The sequence below is a fragment of the Carlito syrichta genome, unplaced genomic scaffold (genome assembly GCF_000164805.1).
Source record: "Carlito syrichta isolate Samal-C Ts95f unplaced genomic scaffold, Tarsius_syrichta-2.0.1 Scaffold302538, whole genome shotgun sequence".
Taxonomy (NCBI): Eukaryota; Metazoa; Chordata; class Mammalia; order Primates; family Tarsiidae; genus Carlito; species Carlito syrichta.
In genome coordinates this window covers 293,819-314,963 of record NW_007246634.1, presented here as the reverse complement: position 1 = coordinate 314,963, position 21,145 = coordinate 293,819, and the positions used below count along the sequence as shown (strand labels likewise).

At 42.0% G+C, this 21,145-nt stretch overlaps 1 protein-coding gene across 3 annotated transcripts in view; it reads left to right on the top strand.

Annotated features, from left to right (window-relative positions):
* Positions 1-6: 6 nt before the first annotated feature.
* Positions 7-21,145, top strand: part of SIRT5 (sirtuin 5) — a 35,667-nt gene continuing 14,528 nt past the window's right edge. The window contains exons 1-6 of one of the 3 annotated variants that reach the window (XM_008056819.2): positions 7-88; positions 11,460-11,611; positions 14,968-15,101; positions 16,910-17,135; positions 19,417-19,504; positions 20,400-20,453. In XM_008056819.2, coding sequence (XP_008055010.1) covers positions 11,497-11,611; positions 14,968-15,101; positions 16,910-17,135; positions 19,417-19,504; positions 20,400-20,453 — 617 coding nt within the window. In that variant the 5' untranslated portion in view covers positions 7-88; positions 11,460-11,496. The remainder of the gene's footprint in view (positions 89-11,459; positions 11,612-14,967; positions 15,102-16,909; positions 17,136-19,416; positions 19,505-20,399; positions 20,454-21,145) is intronic. The other 2 variants (XM_008056820.2, XM_008056821.2) reach the window with 2 other exon arrangements.

Sequence of the window (21,145 nt, the reverse complement as noted above, 5' to 3'; positions counted from 1 at the left end):
AGGAGCGAGGGGACGGCAGGGAGGAGCCGAGGACCTGGGGGCCGGCGTGGCGAGAGGATAACGGGGGCGGACCCTGGAGCTCCTCCAGGTGGGCCGCAGGTCAGGGTCAGGAGCGCGGCAGGAACACAGGTGCCTTGGGAGGAAGCCTTGAGGCGCTCGGGGAGGAGGGAGCTGGGGCAGCAGCACGTGCGGAGCCCCAGGCCTGTGGGGCTTGGCGTGGAGGTCGCTGCGGCCCCGAGGGTCCTGGGAGGGGCAGAACACGCGGCTGGGAAGTAACCCGACTCAAGCAGATAGGCCTGGGAGGGCGTCGACACACGCTCCCTTTTGAGAAAGGTCACTGCGGCAGCCAGCGTGACAGATGATGGTGGCCGGAGTGGTGGCAGTGGGTGTGGGAGGAGGGGTCGGATTCGGAACGTAGTTTGAGGGCGGAGCCGTCAGGGTTTGCTGACCTGCCTGGCAGTGGAGTGTGTGAGAAAGGGGTGGGTCAGGGTCTCCGCCTTTGGCCTGAGGAGTTTGTCTTAAAGCTCTGAAAGGAGGAGGCTTGGGGACAGTTCTGGAACTCAGGCGCACGTGTGGAGTGGGAGCCGTCTGTTGACATAGCCGGGGGTGAAGGCTGGAGCCCTGGGAAGATGGGAATTCCAAAGAGGCGGGTCCATAGGAAGAGGAAACCAGGAGAGGGTGGCGGCTGGGAGCCAGGGGATGCAAGTGTTTTCCAGGGAAGTGATCAAGTAACTAGGTCAGAGGCTGGACGTGAAGAAATAGGAGAATGGAGGCTTAACTATGCTCTTTAGCAAAGTAGAGGGCGCTGGTGACTTTGATGAGAGCAGGTGACGCAGGGGAGAGGGAATGAAGCCCTCTAGTGTAGACCCCTGAGATCTGGTGTGTTTTATCTCCTAGGTGTTCAAAAAGTATCTGTTTCATGCCTGTGAACTTTTTTGTTTTTTGTAGTTCTTTGCAGTATACTTAGCATGTGTTTTTTCTGTTGTCACTTTATTTTTTATTTTAATTGACAAATGGTAATTGTATGTGGTGTATAATGTGACGTTTTGTGTACGTATGCATTGTAGAAAGAGTAAATCATACTAATTAACATATCCATCACCTCACCTAATAATTTTTTTGTGGTAAGAGTGTTTAAAATCTACTCTTTTAGGCTGGGCACGTTGGCTAACACCTCTAATCCCAGCACTTTGGGAGGCTAAGGCAGGCTTGAACCCAGGAGTTCAAGGCCAACCTAGGCAAAATAGTGAGCCCTTGTCTCTACAAAAATAATAAAAATAGCTGGGCAAGGTGGCCTGTGCCTGTAGTCACAGCTACTCAGGAGGCCAAGGCAGGAGGATAACTTGAGCCTAGGAGTTCAAGGCTGCGGTGAGCCATGATCTTGCCACTGTACTCCAGACTGGATGACAGAATGAGACCCTGATTTAAAAAATATCTTTTAGCAATTTTGAAATATACAGTACATTATCAGTCATGGTCACCATGCTGTGCAGTAAATCACTAAACCTATTCCTGTTATCTAACTGAAACTTTGACGTCTCCCCTTTCCCCAGCCCCAAACCCACTAACCACCGTTCTACTCTCTGCTTCTTTTTTATACCTCAGGTATAAGTGAGATCATGTGCTTTTTTTTCTTTCTGTGTCTGGCTTATTATACTTAGCATAATGTCCTCCAGGTTTATCCATGTTGTTGCAGATGACAGAATTTTAAGTATTTCTTTGGTGTATGTATACCACATTTTCTTTATCAATTAATTTGTTGATGAACACTTAGGTTGTTTCCATATCTTGGCTGTTATGAATAATGTCTCAGTGAGCACAAGAGTGCAAATATCTTTTTGACATACTGATTTCATTTCCTTTGGCTGTATACCCAGAAGTGGGATTTCTGGGTCTTATGGCAATTCTGTTTTTAGCTTTTTTTGCAGAACCTCTGTACTGTTTTCCAAAATAGCTGTATTAATTTTCATTCCCACCAGCAATGTTCCAGGGTTCCCTTTTCTCCACATTCTTAATAACGCTTGCTATCTTTCATCTTTTTGATAATAGCCATTCAAACCAGTAAGAGGTGATATCTCATTGTGGCTTAATTTGCATTTCCCTGGTGATTAAGAGGTGAGCATTTTTTCATGTGTCTGTTGACCATTTATGTCTTCTTTTGAGAAATTCCATCCAAGTCATTTGCCTATTTTACAACTGGATTATTTGTTTTATAGCTATTGAATTGTTTGAGTTCCTTATATATTGTAAATGTTAGCCCCTTATCAGATGTATGGTTTGCAAATATTTTCTTCTAGTCTGTGGATTGTGTTTTCACTCTGTTAATTGTTTTCTTTGCTGGGCAGAAGCTTTTAATTTTGATGCAATCTCATTTGTCTGTTTTTTCTTTTGTTCCTTTTGAGATTCTATCCAAGAAATTGCCCAGACTAATGCTGTGGAACTTTTCATCTATGTTTTCTTCTGTTAGTTTTACAGTTTCAGGTTTTATGTTTAAGTGTTTAATTCATTTTTAGTTGATTTTTGTATGTGATGTGAGGTAAGGTCTCAATTTCATTATTCTGCTTGTGAATATTCAGTTTCTCTGGCACTGTTTACTGAAAAGACTTTATTATTTTACTATTATTATTTTATTATTGTGTCTTCTTAGCACCTTTGTCAAAAGTCAATTGACTGTAAATACTTGGGTTTGTTTCTGGGCTTTCTATTCTGTTCCATGGGTTGGTATGCTTGTTTTCATGCTAGTACCATGCTATTTTGAGTGCTATATCTTTATAATGTATTTTGAAATCAGGGAATGTGATACCTCTGGCTTTGTTCTTTTTGCTCAAGAATGCTTTGGCTACGTGGGATCTTTTGTGTTTGCATATGAGTTTTAGGATTTTTTTTATGTGTCTCAGAAAAATGACATTGAAGTTTTGATAGGAATTGCATTGAATCTGTAGATTGCTTTGAATAGTATGGACATTTTAACAATATTAATTCTTCCAATTCATGAACATGGGATATCTTTTCATGTGTTTACGTCCTTTTCTTAAATCAATGTTTTATAGTTTTCTTTCTTTCTTTCTTTTTTACATGATATAACATTTAATTCTCACAGTATCTTGAGAGCAGTGGTTCTCAATACAGTTTTCACTGAACAGGTCTTTCACCTTCTTGGTTAATTTTCCCCTAAGTATTTGAATGTATTTTTTATGCTGTTGCAAGTGGGATTGTTTTCTTAATTATTTTTATGTATAGTTTGTTGTTAGTGTATAGAAATGTCACTGACAGTTTTTTGGTCTAACAGTTTTTTGGTGGAGTATTTAGGGTTTTCTTTTTGCAAAATAATGTCATCAGCAGATTATACTGATGACATGATCTTATATATATTTTGTATATATGTATATTATATCTCTTGATGTGCATTTCTATTATACCTATCTATATTGTCTATATTACATGTAGATTTTATATATATACGTATATATATCTCCCTTTCATATATGTCACCTTTTTTTTCCTATTTGGATGCCTTTTATTTCTTGCCTAATTGCTCTGGCTAGGACTTCTAGTACTACGTTGAATAGAAGTAGTAAGAGTGGACATCCTTGTCTTGTTCCTGATCTTAGAGGAAAAGCTTTCAACTTTTTGCTCTTGAGTATGATGTTGCTTGTGGGCTTGTCATATATGGCTTTTATTGTGTTGAGGTATACGTCTTCTATACCTATTTTGTTAAGAGTTTTTGTTATGAGAGGGTGTTGAACTTTGTCACATGCTCTCTCTGTACCTATTGAGATGTTCATGTGTTTTTTGTCCTTCATTTTGTTAATATGGTGACTTACATATGTTAAGCCATCTTTGCATCCCAGGGATAAATCCTACTTGATCGTGGTGAATGATCCTTTTAATATGCTGTTGAATTCAGTTTGTTAGTGATGCCAGATGGGGTGTGGTATGTTGCTTTGTGGGTTCTTTGACTTCGCCACAGAAAAGCATTTCGGAGTGAATCCCAAGAATAATTTAAGACTGAATTTATTTGAATGAAAGAGGCATGCTCAAGAGTGAGCATGTTTCCCTAAGAGAGGGCATGTGCTTGCCTTTGACAAGAAGCTTTATATACTTTTTAAACCATGATTAAGCAAACCATACGCGAAGAGTGGTAGGCTGCAGGTATCTGATCATGAGTTTTGATCACCATCTCTTCACCTATGATCTAAGAGAGGTGGGTTGCAGGTGTTTGGTCACAAGTTTTTGTTTTTGTTTTGTTTTTTGAGTTGGAGTCTCACTCTGTCGCCCAGACTGGAGTGCAGTGGCCGCTCCCGGCCACCGCAGCCTCGACCTGCTGGGCTCCGGTGATCCTTCCGCCTCAGCCTTCCGAGTAGCTGGAACTACAGGTGCGCGCTACCACGTGCGGCTAATTTTTGATTTATTGCCGAGATGAGGTCTCGCCAAGTTGCCCAGGCGGGTCGCGAACCTGAGGGCTCAGGCAATCCACTTACCTTAGCCTCCCAAGGCGCAGGATTACAGGCTGAGCCACCAAGCCCGGCTAATTTTTTGATTTTTATTGTAGAGATGAGGTCTCGCCAAGTTGCCCAGGCAGGTCTCGAACCCGCAGGCTCCGGGAATCCACTCACCTCAGCCTCCCAAAGCGCGGGATTACAGGCTGAACCACCGAGTCCAGCCTGGTCACAAGTTTTTGCTATCATCTCTCAACCTTCTAAGGTCACAAGAACCTTCTAAATAATTAAAATTATTGCCTAAATAGATTTGGGCTTTCCTTAAACACCATGTCTGTGTTTTGGGTAATTCCCTGTTCTTTTGGTTTACTACCGCTAGATTCACATTCCAGTCACAAGGTGGTCAGGTCTGGTGTGCTTGGTCATTTGGGTTAAAGCTGTGTACCAGTAAGAAAGATGTCTGAACGCTTACCCTATTTTAACTTAGACGGCCTACAAGAAACTTATCTGCACTGAATAACCTGTATCCTTAGTATTTTGTTGAGGATTTTTTGCATCTATGTTCATCAGGGATATTGGACTGTAGTTTACTTTACTTGTAGTGTCCTTGTCTAGCTTTAGTATCAGGATAGTGCTGGCTTCATAAAATGAGTTTGGAAGTACTTTCTCCTCTTCAGTCTTTTTGGAAGAGTTTGAGAAGGATTGGTATTAGTTCTTCTTTAAATGTTTGTTAGAATTCAGATCAGCAGTGAAGCCCTCAGGTCCTCTACTTTTATTTGATGGGAGACTTTTGATTGCTGACATAATCTCCTTATTCATTGTTGGTCCATTCAGATTTTTTTATTTCTTTCTGATTCAGTCTTGGTAGGTTGTATGTTTCTAGGAATTTATTTATTTCTTCTAGGTTATTTAATTTATTGGTATATAATTGTCCATAGTAGTCTCTTATGATCTTTTGTATTTCTGTGGTATCAGCTGTAATGTTTCCTTTTCCATTTCTGATTTTAGTTTGGTCTTCTCTCTTTTTATTTTAGTCTAGCTAAAGGCCATGTATTTTAAATTAATGTTTTCTGTAAACATTTCCCTCTCAAATCCTGATAGATAACCTTTCATTTATATTTTTCAGAATTGGTAGGGTGTCCCCTTTTACATAGGGAACATAGAGATTTTTTTTCCTCCAAATTTGGTAGATATTTCAGATTTCATTAAAAAGCATCCTTAAATGACATTACTTAGAGTCACGTCAATGTATGGGAACATGTCTAGCACCCGGGAAGTTCCCAATGACTGTTTGATAAGTGAGTTTATTTCCTCTCCTAAGGCCTGTCTTCAAAAGACCAAGGTAGGAGGTTTCAATCAGGGTAACCATTACCACTGAGACTCTGGGCCTGAGAACCTGAGTTCTCCATCCTCTGACTCTCACAGTGGCTTCCCACTGCACCCTTCTGACTTCGCTTCTGGATTTGAATAGCGTTGTAAGTTGGCAAAAAGTAGAACCGCTGCCTGCCCCAACCCCTGAGAAAAAGGGACAAATGTTGGCTTAGAGGTTGATTTCAATAAAGACCTTGTGGTAGCATTTTGAAAATAGTCTTATGTTGTGAGCATTACCATCTTGGAAATAATTTCCAATGAATTGTTCTTGAATTCTTTTAAAATCTTGACTGGGTGCAGTGGCTCACGCCTGTAATCCCAGCATTTTGGGAGGCTGAGGTGGGAGGATCACTGGAGGCCAGGAGCTTGAGACTAGCCTAGGTAGTATAGTGAGGCCTTGTCTCTACAAACAAAACAAAACAACAGCTGGGTGTGGTGGTGTGTACTTGTGGTCCCAGCTACTTGGGAGGCTGAGGTGGAAGGGTTGCCTGAGCCCAGGACGGCGAGGCTGCACTGAGCTGTAATCATGCAATTGCATTCCAGCCTGGGCTACAGAGTAAGCCCCGACTCTAAATAAATAAGTTCATAAGTAAATAAATAGAATCTTAATGACTTTTACAATGAATGCTACCTTCATGCCTGAGAAAAAATATGACAGTTTATTCAATAGTGGAAATGTTTCCTAACGTGTTAAAAAAAAACCTACAGAAGATGAAGAGAATTTTCTGGATCACGTTAGAAGTCTGGATCATATTGATGTCTCCTGACTTAAATATTAGAAAACAGTAGTATAGGCAAACATATTCACCTTTGGAAGAAATAAGTAAAGATGTGGACTAAGCTCAGAATGATAATACAAGTAACTTCATGTAACATGTAGAAAGCTTTTAGTTAGGTAGTATTGGGAGCTTTAATTCTTTCAGTTTCCATCAAGATGTGCAAATTTAACAGTTAGCCTCTATTAAGATATATGTACACACACACACACACACACACACACACACACACACGTGTATATTGCCTGCTGGGCTTAGGCAAGTCTTCTGCTTCAGCCTTCCAAGTAGCTGGAACTACAGGCATGCACTACCACACCTGGTTAATTTATTGATTGATCATAGTGACGAGGTCTCACCAAGTTGCTTAGGCTGGTCTCAAACCCCTGGGTTCAGGCAATCCTCTCACCTCCGTCTTTCAAATGCTGGGATGACAGGCGTGAGCCATCGTTCCTGGCATATGACAATATTTTTAAAGGCAACTCACCCCTTTTTCTTGATAATTATTGAAGCTAGGTGATGGGAACAGAAGGGCTCATTATATTATTCTGTTTATTTTTGTATATGTTTCCATTTTTTCCTAATTAAAAAAGTAAAAAACATAAACTATGATAACACCCCATTCGTTCCTTACCAAGAACTTCCAAAGAAATTGAAGTTTGTCAAAAGTCAGTCGTGCCCGTACTGGTTGAAGATCATGGCAAATGATTTCCCCAAACAGTAGGGTGATATTCATGCTGGTTGGGTATCCCCATTGTCATAAAGTCTGCATGCTCCTCACTAGAGCGGCTGCTGGAGCACCAGACTGATGCGTGTCTGAGTCTGCCCACCTCCCCCTTGCAGCCAGCCTGCATGCCTTCCTTGCAGAAATGGCTCCAGGCAGCCAGATGGTCTTGTTCCCTGAGGTTGTTCTGGAAACATGCTATCTTCTCTAACCTGCCCTCTTTTTCAGGATTCCAAGCTGTCTTCTTTTTCAGGATTCCAAGTCTTTTTGATTGCAGCAGAGACAGGTTACATTGAAAGTTTGTCAGTGTGCTTGCTTTTATTTGCAGGCGAGGTGTATTAAAATACTCCTTACACAGTATAAAATTCACCCATTTATTATACAGTACTATGAATATTGAAAAACCATCACAAAAATAAAGATACAGAGTTTTCCATTGCTCTAAAAATGTTCTCTGCTCCCTGTCACTCCCCCATCCCTGTCCCTGGAAACCACTGATGTGATTTCTATACCTACAGTTTTGCCTTTTCAAAATATCATCCAAATGGTCTCACATCATATGTACTCTTTTGTGTCTGGCTTCTTTAGTATAATGCTTTTCCTTTTTCTTTTTTAAAGAAAACTCTATTTTGAAATAATAGAGTTTAATTTAGGCTTATAGAAATGTTGTAAAAATAGTACACAGAGTTCTCATATACCATTTACCCAGCTTCTCCTTACGTTAACATCTCCCTTAGCTAGAGTATAGTGATTTAAACCAGGACACTTACCATACCCAGATGTTTTCATATACAGTACTATCTGCTGATTTCCAGCCTTCTTTCAAATTTTGCCGTTGTCTCATTAATGTCCCTTTAGTTCTTGAAGCCAATCCAGGATCCCATACTGTGTTTAAGTTGTATCTCTGTCCAGGCTCGGTGACTCAGCCTGTAGTCCCAGCACTTTGGGAGGCCAAGGCAAGTGGATTGCCTGAGGCCGTGGGTTTGAGATCAGCCCAGGCAACTTGGCAAGACTTCGTCTCCATAATAAATAAAAAATTAGCCGGATGTGGTAGCGCATACCCGTAGTTCTGGCTACTTGGAAGGCTGAGGCGGAAGGATCGCCAGAGCCCAGCAGGTCGACACTGGGTTGGCCATGAGTGTGCCACTGCACTCCAGACTGGGCGACAGAATGAGACTCCAACTCAAAAAAAAAAAAAAAAAAAGATTATACATAAGTTGTCATATCTCATTAGGACCTGGGATCAGTTCTCCAATTCTTATCTTTCAAAACCTTGATACTTTTTTGAAGAAGTTTTGCTGTAGAGTACCCCTTACTTTGAGTTTGTCTGGTGTTTTCTCATAACTAAATTGAGGTAACAAATGCCATACAAGAGATGCTTTGCCCCTTCTCATTACATTATGTGAGAAGGTAGACAAAGTCAACATGTCTTATTTTTGGTGATGTTAACTCTGGTTACTTGGCAAAGGTGGGAACTGCCAGGTTTTCCATCGTGAGGTTATTATTGCATGGTATTTTAAAGATTAATTTATGTTGTTGAATGTTTCCGCAGTTTGTTCTTTTTGTTGCTGAATAGTCTTGATGGTATGGAAAACCACAATTTTTTGTTACCCATTTATAAGTTCATAGACATTTGGTTTGCTTCCACTTTGGGGCCTGGCACTATCTAACAGGCCTTGGTGTTCTGTTGAGAACCAGATCACAGAGCTCCAGCATCAGACAAGACTACTCTGTGACCACGATAGATCAGGACAGGAACAAGACCACTTGGTAAGCATGTCTGAACTCCGACAAAAATAACATTGTTCAAACCACAAACACGACCAGCCACCCTCCCCTGCTGGCTCACATGAGGGACTGCTGCTTTCTGACCAGTTGCAGCTTTAACCTCTCTTCGTTCTTTCTACCTTTTAGATGAGATCCATTTCAGTATCCAGTCAGAGTATTCTGTTTCCTGGCAGCATCCAGTTCAGAACAAATCCCGCCCCAGCATGACCGAACACAAGCCCAAATCCTATAATAAATCTGTTCTCATGTTCTGAGACGCGGCAGTTCTTCATGGTGTGTTCTCCCTTGTGACTTGCTCAACCACAGTTGCGTTCCTGGTCTTTGGCTGGAAGGCACCAACAATCCAAACAATATATAAACATATCTATTGAAAATCCTAGCTTCTGCTCTTGTCTGCTCTATTTCTCACCCCACACTCAACTCTCTTTACTGATTTCTTGTGAATTTTTAAAAAATGCAATTGCAAATAAGTACTAAGGTCTATTCTTATATCTCCTTCCCTTTCTCTTACAGAACATTATTTGCGTCTTACTTTTTCCCCTCAACATCATATTCCGGAGATCTTTACCAGACTAGAAAGAACTTTCTCATTGTTTTTTTTCTCTCCACTGGTAGTAAAATATGCATAACATAAAGTTTACCATTCTAACTAGTATTCAGAGCACATACAGTTCAGTGGTGGTAAGTATATTCACTTTGTTTGTGCCGCCAGTCTCCTGACCTCTTCGTCTTGTCAAACTGAAGCTCTGTACTCATTATTTTTAAGTATAATTCACATACAATAAAATTAACCCTTGTTTAGTGTTAAATTCTATGAGCTTTGACAAATACAGTTGCATAACCACCACCACCATGATCAAGATACAGAGCAATACCACTGCTCCCCCACCAAAAAATTCACTCATACAGCTTTGTATTCACTCCTCCCCACTCTGAGGACCGCTGTTGTGTTTCCTGTCCCCATAGTTTTGTGTATTCCAGAATGTCCTATAAATAGAATCATATGTACATTCTTTTTTGTAGCAGCCAAACTGCATAATGGGAATGTGCCATCCTTTATTGATCTCATCCCCTACAGGTAGACGCTGAGGTTACTTCTGGTCTTATGCTGTTTATCACAATGGTCTTATCTAATATCTTTAGAGATGTCATTTTGGATATGAACAAGTCTCACTGTAGTAAAAATTCCCAGACTTGGGATTGGTGAATCAAGGGGAAATGTGTTTGTTACTTTGATAGCTTGTTCTCCAGAGAGATTGTATCATTTTGAAAAATTCATTATTTTCCTGTTTCTCCTATGTCCATAGCTCTTTTTTTTTTTTTTTTTTTGAGTTGGAGTCTCACTCTGTCGCCCAGACTGGAGTGCAGTGGCTGCTCCCGGCCACCGCAGCCTCTACCTGCTGGACTCTGGCGATCCTTCCGCCTCAACCTTCCAAGTAGCTGGAACTACAGGTGCACGCTACCACACCCGGCTAATTTTTTTGATTTATTGTAGAGATGAGGTCTCGCCAAGTTGCCCAGGTGGGTCTCGAACCCACGGGCTCAGGCAATCCACTCACCTCAGCCTTCCAAGGCGCGGGATTACAGGCTGAGCCACCGAGCCCGGCTGTCCATAGATCTTTAATCCTCAGTTCTGCCAAGCATTTGGCACACTAGATGGAAGTCAGCCCTGCCAATCATCAGGGTCATCGATCCAATTGTTGTCTCTCTCTGTGTTTTCCTTTTATCAAACTCCTCAGGTATAGACAGAGATTTACTGGATGTGCTGTAAGATCCACAAGTTTCTTTGACACAGTGTTGTGTTAATACTGTTTATGATCACAGTACACACCTTCCTTTCCTTGCTCAGGTCTCAGTTTAGAAATTACATTCTCATAGAAACTATATTTTAACCAAAAGTGGATTGACCAGTGGTTTTCATTTTTTTTTTTTTAAAGCAGCTGCTTTTCAAATGAATTCTTACATCTAATCCCTTCCCCAGCCTCTAAATGGCCCTCACACTTGATTAGAATCTCCTGCAAGTAGATTCTGGGCTATTCCCCAAGAGATCCGCCGGTTCAGTGGATCTGGGGTAGAGCCTGAGACTACATTTCTAACAAGATCTCAGGTGATCAGGAAACTACTGGTCTGGGAACACACCTTGAGAACCACTGCTCTAGGGCCTCTGCATATCCTAGGAGTGCTGGAGAGCACAAATTGAAAACAGCTGATTTAGAGGATGAAGATCTGTTACTAAAGATTTTTGTTAAAGGCGTTCGTACATAAAAATGTATATGTAATATACAAATAATATGTTTTGTATGCATTTATTTTTATATAAATTTTTTGATTATTCCTAAAATTTTTTTTGTGATATTTCTGAAGTTCTCACCTCAAGAATTAGAACTACAACAAAAACCTGATGCAACCTTTCCAGATTATCCCTAGACGACTAATCTGCCAGCTATATTGTGGCCTGAAGCCTCCAACCTCCACACAAAACAAGATTTGCCTGACAATGGCTCGTCCAAGTTCAAGTAAGTCATTCTTAGTTGGCCATCGCCTCATTTGCAGCAGAATGTGAAGTGCCTGGACATTCCTACATGTTAAGGGGAGTGTCTGTATCGAAATAGGTGTTGGGCAAGATTTTGGAGAAAGCCACTCTGCCCACTTCTCTTTTAGGCAAGCCCCTTCTTGGACAGGGCAGAGCTTATCTCTTAATGCTCAGGTTAAGACCATCTAGGACATTCTGATGCTTCTGCCAGAATATTTACTATTGATAATATTTATTTAAGCTTCTCATGCATGATTTGTATTTTAAGCCCCGCCCATCTCTGCTGGGGAGGAACGCTGGGCAAAATGGGGTTAAATTTTCTCCTAAGCTGGGCTCAGTTTGGGAGGCGGAGGCAAGAGGATTGCCTGAGTCCAGGGGTTCGAGACCAGCCTGGGTAACTTGTTGAGACTTCATCTCTACAATAAATCCAAAAATTAGTGGGGTGTGGTGGCATGCACCTATAGTTCCAGCTACTTGGAAGGCTGAGGTGGAAGGAATGCTTGAGTCCAGCAGGTCGAGGCTGCGGTGGCTGTTAGCATGCCACTGCACTCCAGCCTGGGCAACAGAGTGAGACTCTGACTCAAAAAAAAAAATTTTTTTTTTTCTCCTGAGCAGAAATGCTTTGTTGCTCTACCTGACAAAGACCTATGAGTTAACAGATTTGGGCCCTTGGTCTATGGTGAGTATAGAGCCCGCACATTTTTGTAGTTAAGTGACCTTTAGGTGGACGTGTTAAGCAGAGTCTTGAAGATGACATTGAAAGACCAACCTAAATTCTTTTTGCCTTATTTTCAGCTTCTGGATGACTTTTCCTAGTACTGTGAGTCTGTTCAGGTATAACTCTTCCTTCCATTTTGCCCAACCTCAGGAATGAAAAAGAACCAAGAAAGCCTAGTTCCACTCAACTGCAAAACTCTTTGGTGTTCCCAGCCATGCAGAGTAGACTGCTGGGGTCTGTGGGGGAATCCAGAAGCATGTGCCTGACCTCGACTGAAAGTGGGCCACTGATGTTTGTAACTGCAAAACATACTAATGTGCTTTCCTTTAGTCATTGGGAAATGTCTTTTTAAAAAAAATTCATGCCACATTAATATTACTGTATTTTACATCCTATTTTTCAAGACCCAAACCTAGTTTGTCTCTTGTATTTATTTCTAGAAGTTATTCAAGTAGTGCCTTAATAGAAGTCACTCTGACCTAGTAATATAGTCATTTAGTAGGATGATAGTTTCCATTTGGGCTAGAAAAGACCTTTAGAGCTGGGGAGAGTTTTAGAGGTGAACTTTGACATCCTGAAGGATGTTAATAGGGATGGAACCCAGGATTCCTACAGATAATTCTTAGAAAAGTACTTGTACTTTTTCTTATTGAGCATCTTGTTCTTCCACAAGATTAGATCAGATCAGAAACTATAATCTACCCAGACTGAGTTTTTTTTCCCCCCAAATTCTTCTTGTTTGAATAGCTTTGGTCTCCAGGTGGGGCTAGTTTCCACACCAGTTTGTCTCTGGAAGGATGTGAGTTCTGGTAGCGCTTTAGTGTGGTTGCTGGGTTGGTTCTACTTAAGGAGAACAGCGTGCTTTAACCATCCTTATTTCTCTCAGCCTGGTTCCAGAGAGCTCCCGGAGTGGAGATGGAGGGCTCTGCTTCTTTGTTTTTAAGGGTCTGCTTTTCCTCTATTTTTCTAGTAGTCTATGGTAGGGCAGAGAGGAAGGGAAGGGGAGGCTAGATTGTGCCTTAATTAAGAGTCTCTACTCTGGGGTCCAGTGTAGTGTGTGGCTCTGGACTTAGGAGGATAAGGCAGTCTCATCCCTGCCTACAGGGAGTCATCCATATATGAGAAACCAGTAGGATCTGCCTTATGGCTGGGCATATAAAGTGAGGTGATGTTCCATTTAATATTCAAGTCAACTGTCTCTGAACCCTCATCCCACTATCCTTCTTCCTTGCTCTTTCCCCACCGGTGACTGGTTCCACCTCTCAGGAGACACTCACTCAATCCAAGAGTTAGTCTTGGTTGCTATTCCTTCCAGAGGGCAAGACCAGGAAGGCTGAGTAGTCAGCTGAGGCATTCAGTTCCACTTTTGCTGAAATCTTTAGTGCTTTAACACAGGTTGGTAACACAGGTTGGTCACTCCTGGAAGATCTCCGTGTCCAGGGCAGGGCATACCCTGCTTCAGGTTCAGGGCCTGGGCCTGTAACAGGCAGTAAGATCTAGCACTGCCTTCTCTCTGGGGAGCAGGGGTGGGGGGTGTCAGTAAAAGGAGTGTCTTTTCTGGCAGCTTGTGCCGAGCTCCTTCCCTCTTAGACCTGGCTGCAGGGCCACACACTTACCCGACTCACAGGTCTACAGAGCCACAGTGCCTGAGAGAGAAGGTATTAGTCTATTGGTCTCAGCCACATGCTGTGTCCTGGCCTACATGCCTTCCGCAATCTCTGCTACCCGAGGGAAAAAATGCAGCTTCTCCCTTGTCAGTTCCAAGTCTGCTCCTGCTTCTTGTCCTGCAACGAGGACATTTGTTTCAGGGGAGAGCCCCATCTTGTGATTCACATACAGTGTTTGGCATACAGCTTAGGGTGCAGGGAGTCCTCACTGCTATAGCTCCCTGTTGGTCTGAGTCCAGGCAGGAGACTGCCTGGAAGTGTCAGGACAGGAGGGCAAGCTGTGGTCTGTGACCACGATTACTTACTTTCATGCTCTTGTCTATGTTCAGTTCCCTTCTGCCACCCCAAGCGTCTGGAGGTGTCTTGCTGAAAAGTTCAACTCTTGTTTGAACTGTCCAGGAGAAGGTCTTGTATCCAAGTTAAGGGCAGAACATTTGTTCATAAGAGAGGAGCCCTTGTCCTCACTTTCGGTCGCTATACTGAGGGAGACTGGTGGTAGCAAGATTCCCACAAGGAAGGTGAAATTGGTGAGGAAACGTAGGTTTGGGGGTCCAGTGGGCCACAGCTCAGTGCTCATACAAACACGAATTTGTTTTTCCTTGTATGAGAGAAGATGGAATCCTATCTATTAGGCTTTTTAAATCTTCATACATGCCCTGCTTTGAGGGAGGAAACTGAGGTTAGAAAAAGGCAAGCCATGTGATTAAGACCACTAGGCTGGTTGGGAGGCAGAACTGAGATTCCATGTCAGCAGTGTGTGCCTGATGCCCTGCTTCTGTCTTCTCTCCTGTCAGGCCACATGAGAGGATGTCTTCATGGTACAGAAATGATTTTTGTTTGAGTGTCTTAAAGTATAACTTCATGCGAGATCAAATTCCAAGGTTAGGCAGTTGATATGGAATACAAATGTCCAAATGGTGCACTGGATTGATAAAGATTTTATTTTCTGTTTAGGTATGGCAGATTTTCGGAAATGTTTTTCAAAAGCAAAGCACATAGTCATCATTTCAGGAGCTGGTGTTAGTGCGGAAAGTGGTGTTCCAACTTTCAGAGGAGCTGGAGGTTATTGGAGAAAATGGCAAGCTCAGGTTGGTAATGTTTCCAGAACACCAAAAGTCTCCTCTGAATGAGCCATACCAGAGTCTGACTCAGAACCTACACAAGTACCTGAAAACTGGAGGGAAATGTTTTGATTTTGCCATCAACGCAGAGTTCTCATGATTAAGATCTAAACTTCAAACGAGAATGACTTACTGTCTAGATATGTATAGATTGCATTTATTTGCATAACATTTCAGTTTTTTCTAGTAATTGTGTTAAAGTGAAATCAGAAAACTGTAGTTAGCATAATTCTGTCTGTGCCTTTCCTGGTCAGCCCCAACCTCAGACAACCACTGCTCCTTTTTCACCATATGGACTTGTCTCTCTTGGAAAAGGAAGCATACTTTAAAATATATATACTGGGAGTGCCAAAAAAATACGTACACATTCTAAGAGATGCTATCTGTGTATTACTTTTTGAAGTACTTTTCAAAAGTGTTTGGACACTGATGGTAACCACTTTGAGCACCTCTTGTAATTGCAGACGCCAAAAGGTATATATTGAGTATTGTGATTTTAATACAGATTTTTGCTTTCTTAAAATGTGTATACTTTTCTTGGCACTCGCTGTGTGTGTGTGTGTGTGTGTGTGTGTGTGTGTGTGTATACACATATATATATTTAACATATTCTATTTATATATGTACTTTTAAAATATGTGTAGTTGTGTGCATGTATAGACATGTGTATGGACGAGGGAAGAACCCCCATAAACCGGAATTAACTTTTGGAGAGTGGGTCCCTGGTAGTACAGGCTTCTCCTGCTGTGTAAATGTTCTAGGAACCCATTGGTATCAGTGTACCAGCGAGTACACCAGCGAGAGTTGTTGTGAGAGGCTGTGCTTGGCTTCAGTTAATTTTTTTTTTGAGATTCTTTCAGTGCATTTGCCCCTTTCATAATGGGTGATATATAAGCACACCTGCCCACACCGGGCTGAGTGTTCATCAGTTTTTGAACAAAGATGGTATGACCCTGGTGCCCACCCTCCGTATTTACCTGGTCTCACTCTGAGCGACTTTTTTTGTTTTCCCAGATGAAAAAAGTCCTCAAAGGGAAACGTTTTGTCATGGTGGAAGAGGTGAAACAAAAAATGGCAGAAACACTAAAAGGCATCAAAATTGACACGCTCAGAAACTGTTTTGAGCAGTGGAAAAAGCGTCTCAATAGATGTATTGCATCAAACGGCGAGTATTTTGAAGGTGACTGAAGTTTAAATATGTAAGAATAAATACACAATTTTTTTATAAACAAATTCAGGGTTTTTTTTGGTCTCCCTCATATATATATGTGCATGTGCAATTGTGTGTGTGTGTGTGTGTGTGTGCGCGCTACAGTTATAGTCATATAAACTGAGTGTCTTAACTATGGCCATTATACCTCAGTTGGGCATTCTGCATTGCATGTTTTTCCTGGGTATACCTCAAAATGAGATTCACTTCATGTATTTTGGGGCTCTGTGCAAAAGTAGATCAACCCAGAATACCTTCCTGCTTATTACTTTATTTTCTTGAGAGGGTGAATGGGATAGGTTGTGTTATCCCTGCCTTATCATTGGGGAAATCAAGACTGATTTCTCCTAGATCCCAGGTGAGCCCCAAGGTCAGGACATAGGCTGGTGCTCAGGTCCCGCCTCACATCCACTCTTGTTTGAACCTAACACTGCTCTGCTAGCCTGCGCCATCCTGAAACTGCCCACCTTTTTTCTTGAGAGGAAAGGACCTGCGCCACCACCCCAGGGCTCAGGGTCCTGGCTGCCTCTCCTTCCCTGACCCTTACCTCCTTTTCCACCCCCAGGACCTGGCGACTCCTCAGGCCTTTGCCCACAACCCGTCCCGGGTGTGGGAGTTCTACCATTACCGGCGGGAGGTCATGCAGAGCAAGGAGCCCAACCTTGGGCACCTTGCCATTGCTGAGTGTGAGGCTCGGCTGGGCAAGCAGGGCCGGCGGGTCATGGTCATCACCCAGAACATCGATGAGCTGCACCGCAAGGCTGGCACCAAGAACCTTCTGGAGATCCATGGTGAGGGACTCTCAGCCTCATGAGGGGAGGGGAACTGGACTTTGAAACCCATGTCCTGCTGTTTCACCATGACTCCGACTCCCTCCCTCCCTGCTGGATACCTGTCTCATCCCCCAGGATGCTGTTTCATCTCCTTCAGGGCCACGTTGGTGCTCTGTGGCACCTGAACAGCTGCCTTTGGTGATGAGTCCACTAGCACTATTCACTTGGTATTTCCCGCATCCTTGCTACTCAGAGTGTAGTCTGAGAGCCAGCAGCATTGACATCCCCTGGGAGCTTGCTGTAAATACAGAATCTCAGGCCCCACTGGGACCAGTGAATTAGAATATGCATTTTCTTGAGAGTCTAAGTGTGTGCCCATCACACTGGAGAAGCACTCATCTATACAGCTGCAGAACCTCTCTCTGTAAGGGGCCGTTGTGCTGTAGACAACGTCTTGACTGAGCTGAAGGGAGCAGGAGGTCTGACCCATTGGACAGCTGGGGCTTAGCAGACTCCAGTGTGGGGAGACATCAGCATCCTGAGTGTCCCTTCACTTTCCCTGTATCCCCTGTGGGCACTATCCACAGAGGCCATGCTTCTGCTCCGCTCTGCAGCTGTAGGGAGCTGTGAGTTCAGTGCCCTTCTTTGAAGCAAGCCCACTGAGTGTGTAATGTTGGGGAAGTTTGTCTGGGGTCCTTCTGGCTTTCCTCTTCTGTCCTGGGTGACCCCACCCCTGCCCTCTTGTCTTCTGCCTCCTCTCATCTCTTGGTTCTCTCCAAAAATTGAATACATCTATTCATACATGTGCATCATGGGTGAACTAGGGTTTCCCCCAAGGTCGTTTGCTTTTAAAAGTCTACAAAACTTCAAACCCAAGGAATGTATTTCTCAGTGTAGAATTTTTGAAGCAGTGCCCCAGTGAAGGGTGCCTGTTTTTGAGTGTGTGCACTGAAGTGCCTGCTTTGACCTAGGCTCAAGGTCATCCTGATGAGGAGAAGTCTACTGGATCCCATCTCTTTTTTGTGTCCCAGAAACAGTCAGCCACCCATTAACCAAGTGTCTTCCTGGTGCCTATGTCTCCTGGGTCTGGGTTTTCCTCACTTCTCTGCAACATCAGAATGTAGCATGTCACTGCCATGCATAAAACTGAGATGATAGTGCCTATCTTACAGAGCTGTTGTAAGGACTAAACATGACCATATATGCGTATTAGGTGGGACTTTGTAAAGTTGCATCTAATGATGAGAACTCTCTTCTAACTTAGGTTAAAAAAAAAAAGAAGCAAACCCTTAATTCATCAGACCGAAGATGATGTCAATTTTTAGATGCATTGTTTTTTCTAATGTGACACTTAGAAAGAATATAATCTGCCTAAACCATGGTGCTATTTTATTATTCCTTAGTCCTGTTCTTTTGTAATTATAGAAAGGGCTTGTTAAAACTTTTTTAGACAACAATTTTTAGAATTGATATTATTATTTGTTTACATACACAAAACAAAACATGAGCACAATAACTTGTTAAGCTACTTCTCATTCAGGTCTTCTGAGTGACTGAGAGCATGGACACTTGTGTTTTCCACTCGGTGTCATGCTCTGACCTTGGGAGATGGATGGTACAGCATTTCCTGAAAGAATGCCCCTCTGTTATTGCTGGGATTTTTCTCCAAGCTCCTGACACACATCTGCAAGTTTGATATTGGGCCTTTCTTGATCTCACCAAAAGGTGTCAGTGGAAGGGTAATAGGCAACAACGCAAATCCGTTTTCCTTTGTGAAATAGTCCTGAAATGGTTTGTTTGCTGAAATGTCCAGCATTTGTGTTTGCCCAGTTAAGCCACTGAGAATAACAACCAAGCTATCCCACTTTTGATTCATCAATATTTTCCTTCAACAAGTCTGTGTGGGCCGGTGTGGTGACTCGTGCCTATAATCCCAGCATTTTCGGAGGCTGAAGCAGGATTGCTTGAAGCCAGGAGTTCGAGACCAGCCTAGACAACACAGCAAGGCCATATCTCTAAGAAATATTTTTAAAAAGTAGCCAAGTGTGGTGGTGCATGCCTGTAGTCCTGGCTACTCTGGAGGCTGAGGCAGGAGGATTGCCTGAGCCCAGGAATATGAGACTGCAGTGAGCTGTGATCGTGCTACTGCACTCTAGTCTGGGCAACACAGCAAGAACCTGGCTCTAAAAATAAAATAAACTGAAGTATGAAAACTAAATTATCTTGTACATGTTTAGACATGGAGACGATTGCTTTTGATTTTACTAAATTCTGGACTTGCTTAATGTGTACTTTTTAGGTAGCTTGTTTAAAACTCGATGTACCTCTTGTGGAGTGGTGACTGAGAATTACAAGAGTCCAATTTGTCCAGCTTTATCAGGAAAAGGGTAATTATACTTCACTACAGAATAAGTATATGTTGTTTTATTCCTTAAGTTGAACATAAATGTGAGGAAATTGAACATTAATCAAAGATTCCCATAGATATTTATGAACAATAAGACTAGACACAGAATAGCTGTGTGATAAAAGACATAATTTTCTCACAACATACAGTAAGTGAAAACCACAAAGTGCCAAACTATGTACAGCTTGATCCCAATTTTATGTAAATGTACGTGCGCGTACACACCACACACACACACACACACACACACACACACACACACACACTCACACACACACATACACACTCCATGTTTGTGTCCTTGTATGTATTATAGTTAAAAGACCAGAAGAAAATACAATAAAATGTTAACAGGGATTTTTAGGAGTAGGGGGATTATGAGTAATTTTTGTTTCTTTTTTATATCTTTCTGAATTTTTCCAACATTTCTGTGATGAATATGTACTATTATTAGAATTAGGAAGCAATTTGGGAATAGATTCAGAATACTGAGAGAATTTCTACTGGGCCATTTTAAACAGTATAAATTATATAGGTACTATATAAATGTCATTGCCAAAGATTCAAATGATGACAGGCAAATCATGAAGCCCCTCCTTGCTACAGCACCCGGCTACTCTAGCCTCTTCCACACACAACTTCCCTCTCTGGAGGTACAAGCACTGGTAATTAAGGGCTTGGGATCCATTCATCTAGTCCTCTTCCTGGCTCCGGTTGTCTTAAGGATCACATCCTCTTCTAAGTGAGCATGTGTTAATTAGGAGTTTTGTATCACATACTGCCAGGCAAATATACAGATTTATTGGGTTATGTTGTTTCTTTGTTTTTGGATTATGCCGATGACATTTTTTCTTTTCTAATATCATTTACTTCAGTGCCCCAGATCCAGAAACTCAAGATGCCAGAATCCCAGTGGGTAAACTTCCCCGGTAGGTAGAAACTTTGATTTGTATTTTGTGTTCTAGGTTGCAAAAAAGGAAAATTAGAATCAAAACCTAAACTTTTTTGGTGAGTTGCTTCTTAAATGCACAAATATACAAACTAGCCTTGACCTCTCAAACCAAAACCAAAAGGATGAACCAAACCAGGGTGAAAAGCACAGTTTCTTTGCAGTCCCTTTTTTGCCTTGTATTGTGGTGGAATCTTTTGAGGTCTGGAATGTTTCTGAAATTGACATACGGCAGGTGGTTATCCAGTGTATAAAAAGTAGAGACGCTGGCATCCTGTAACTGGTCAATAACACCACCAGTATTACTAATCCAGAGTTAGGGGGGCAATAAAAGGTTTTGCAAAGGTGAAGTTATTTTTGTAGATTTAAAAAAAAATTAGGAAGATTTTTATGCCAATTTTTCAAAAACTAGATTTTAGAAGAGCACTAATTCCATGAGATGTTGATAGGCATTACTTAAAACAAAAAAAGATATTATGTACCCAAACAAATATGGAAACATTAGACTAAACAAAGTTAAAATAAATTTGCTTTACTGCAGGACTTCTCAAAGTATTAATTGGTTGAAATCCATTGTTGGTTTCTTAAAAGTGGTTATAGGCTGGGCATGGTGGCTCAGTGGTTATAGGCTGGGCATGGTGGCTCAGCCTATAATCCTAGCACTTTGGGAGA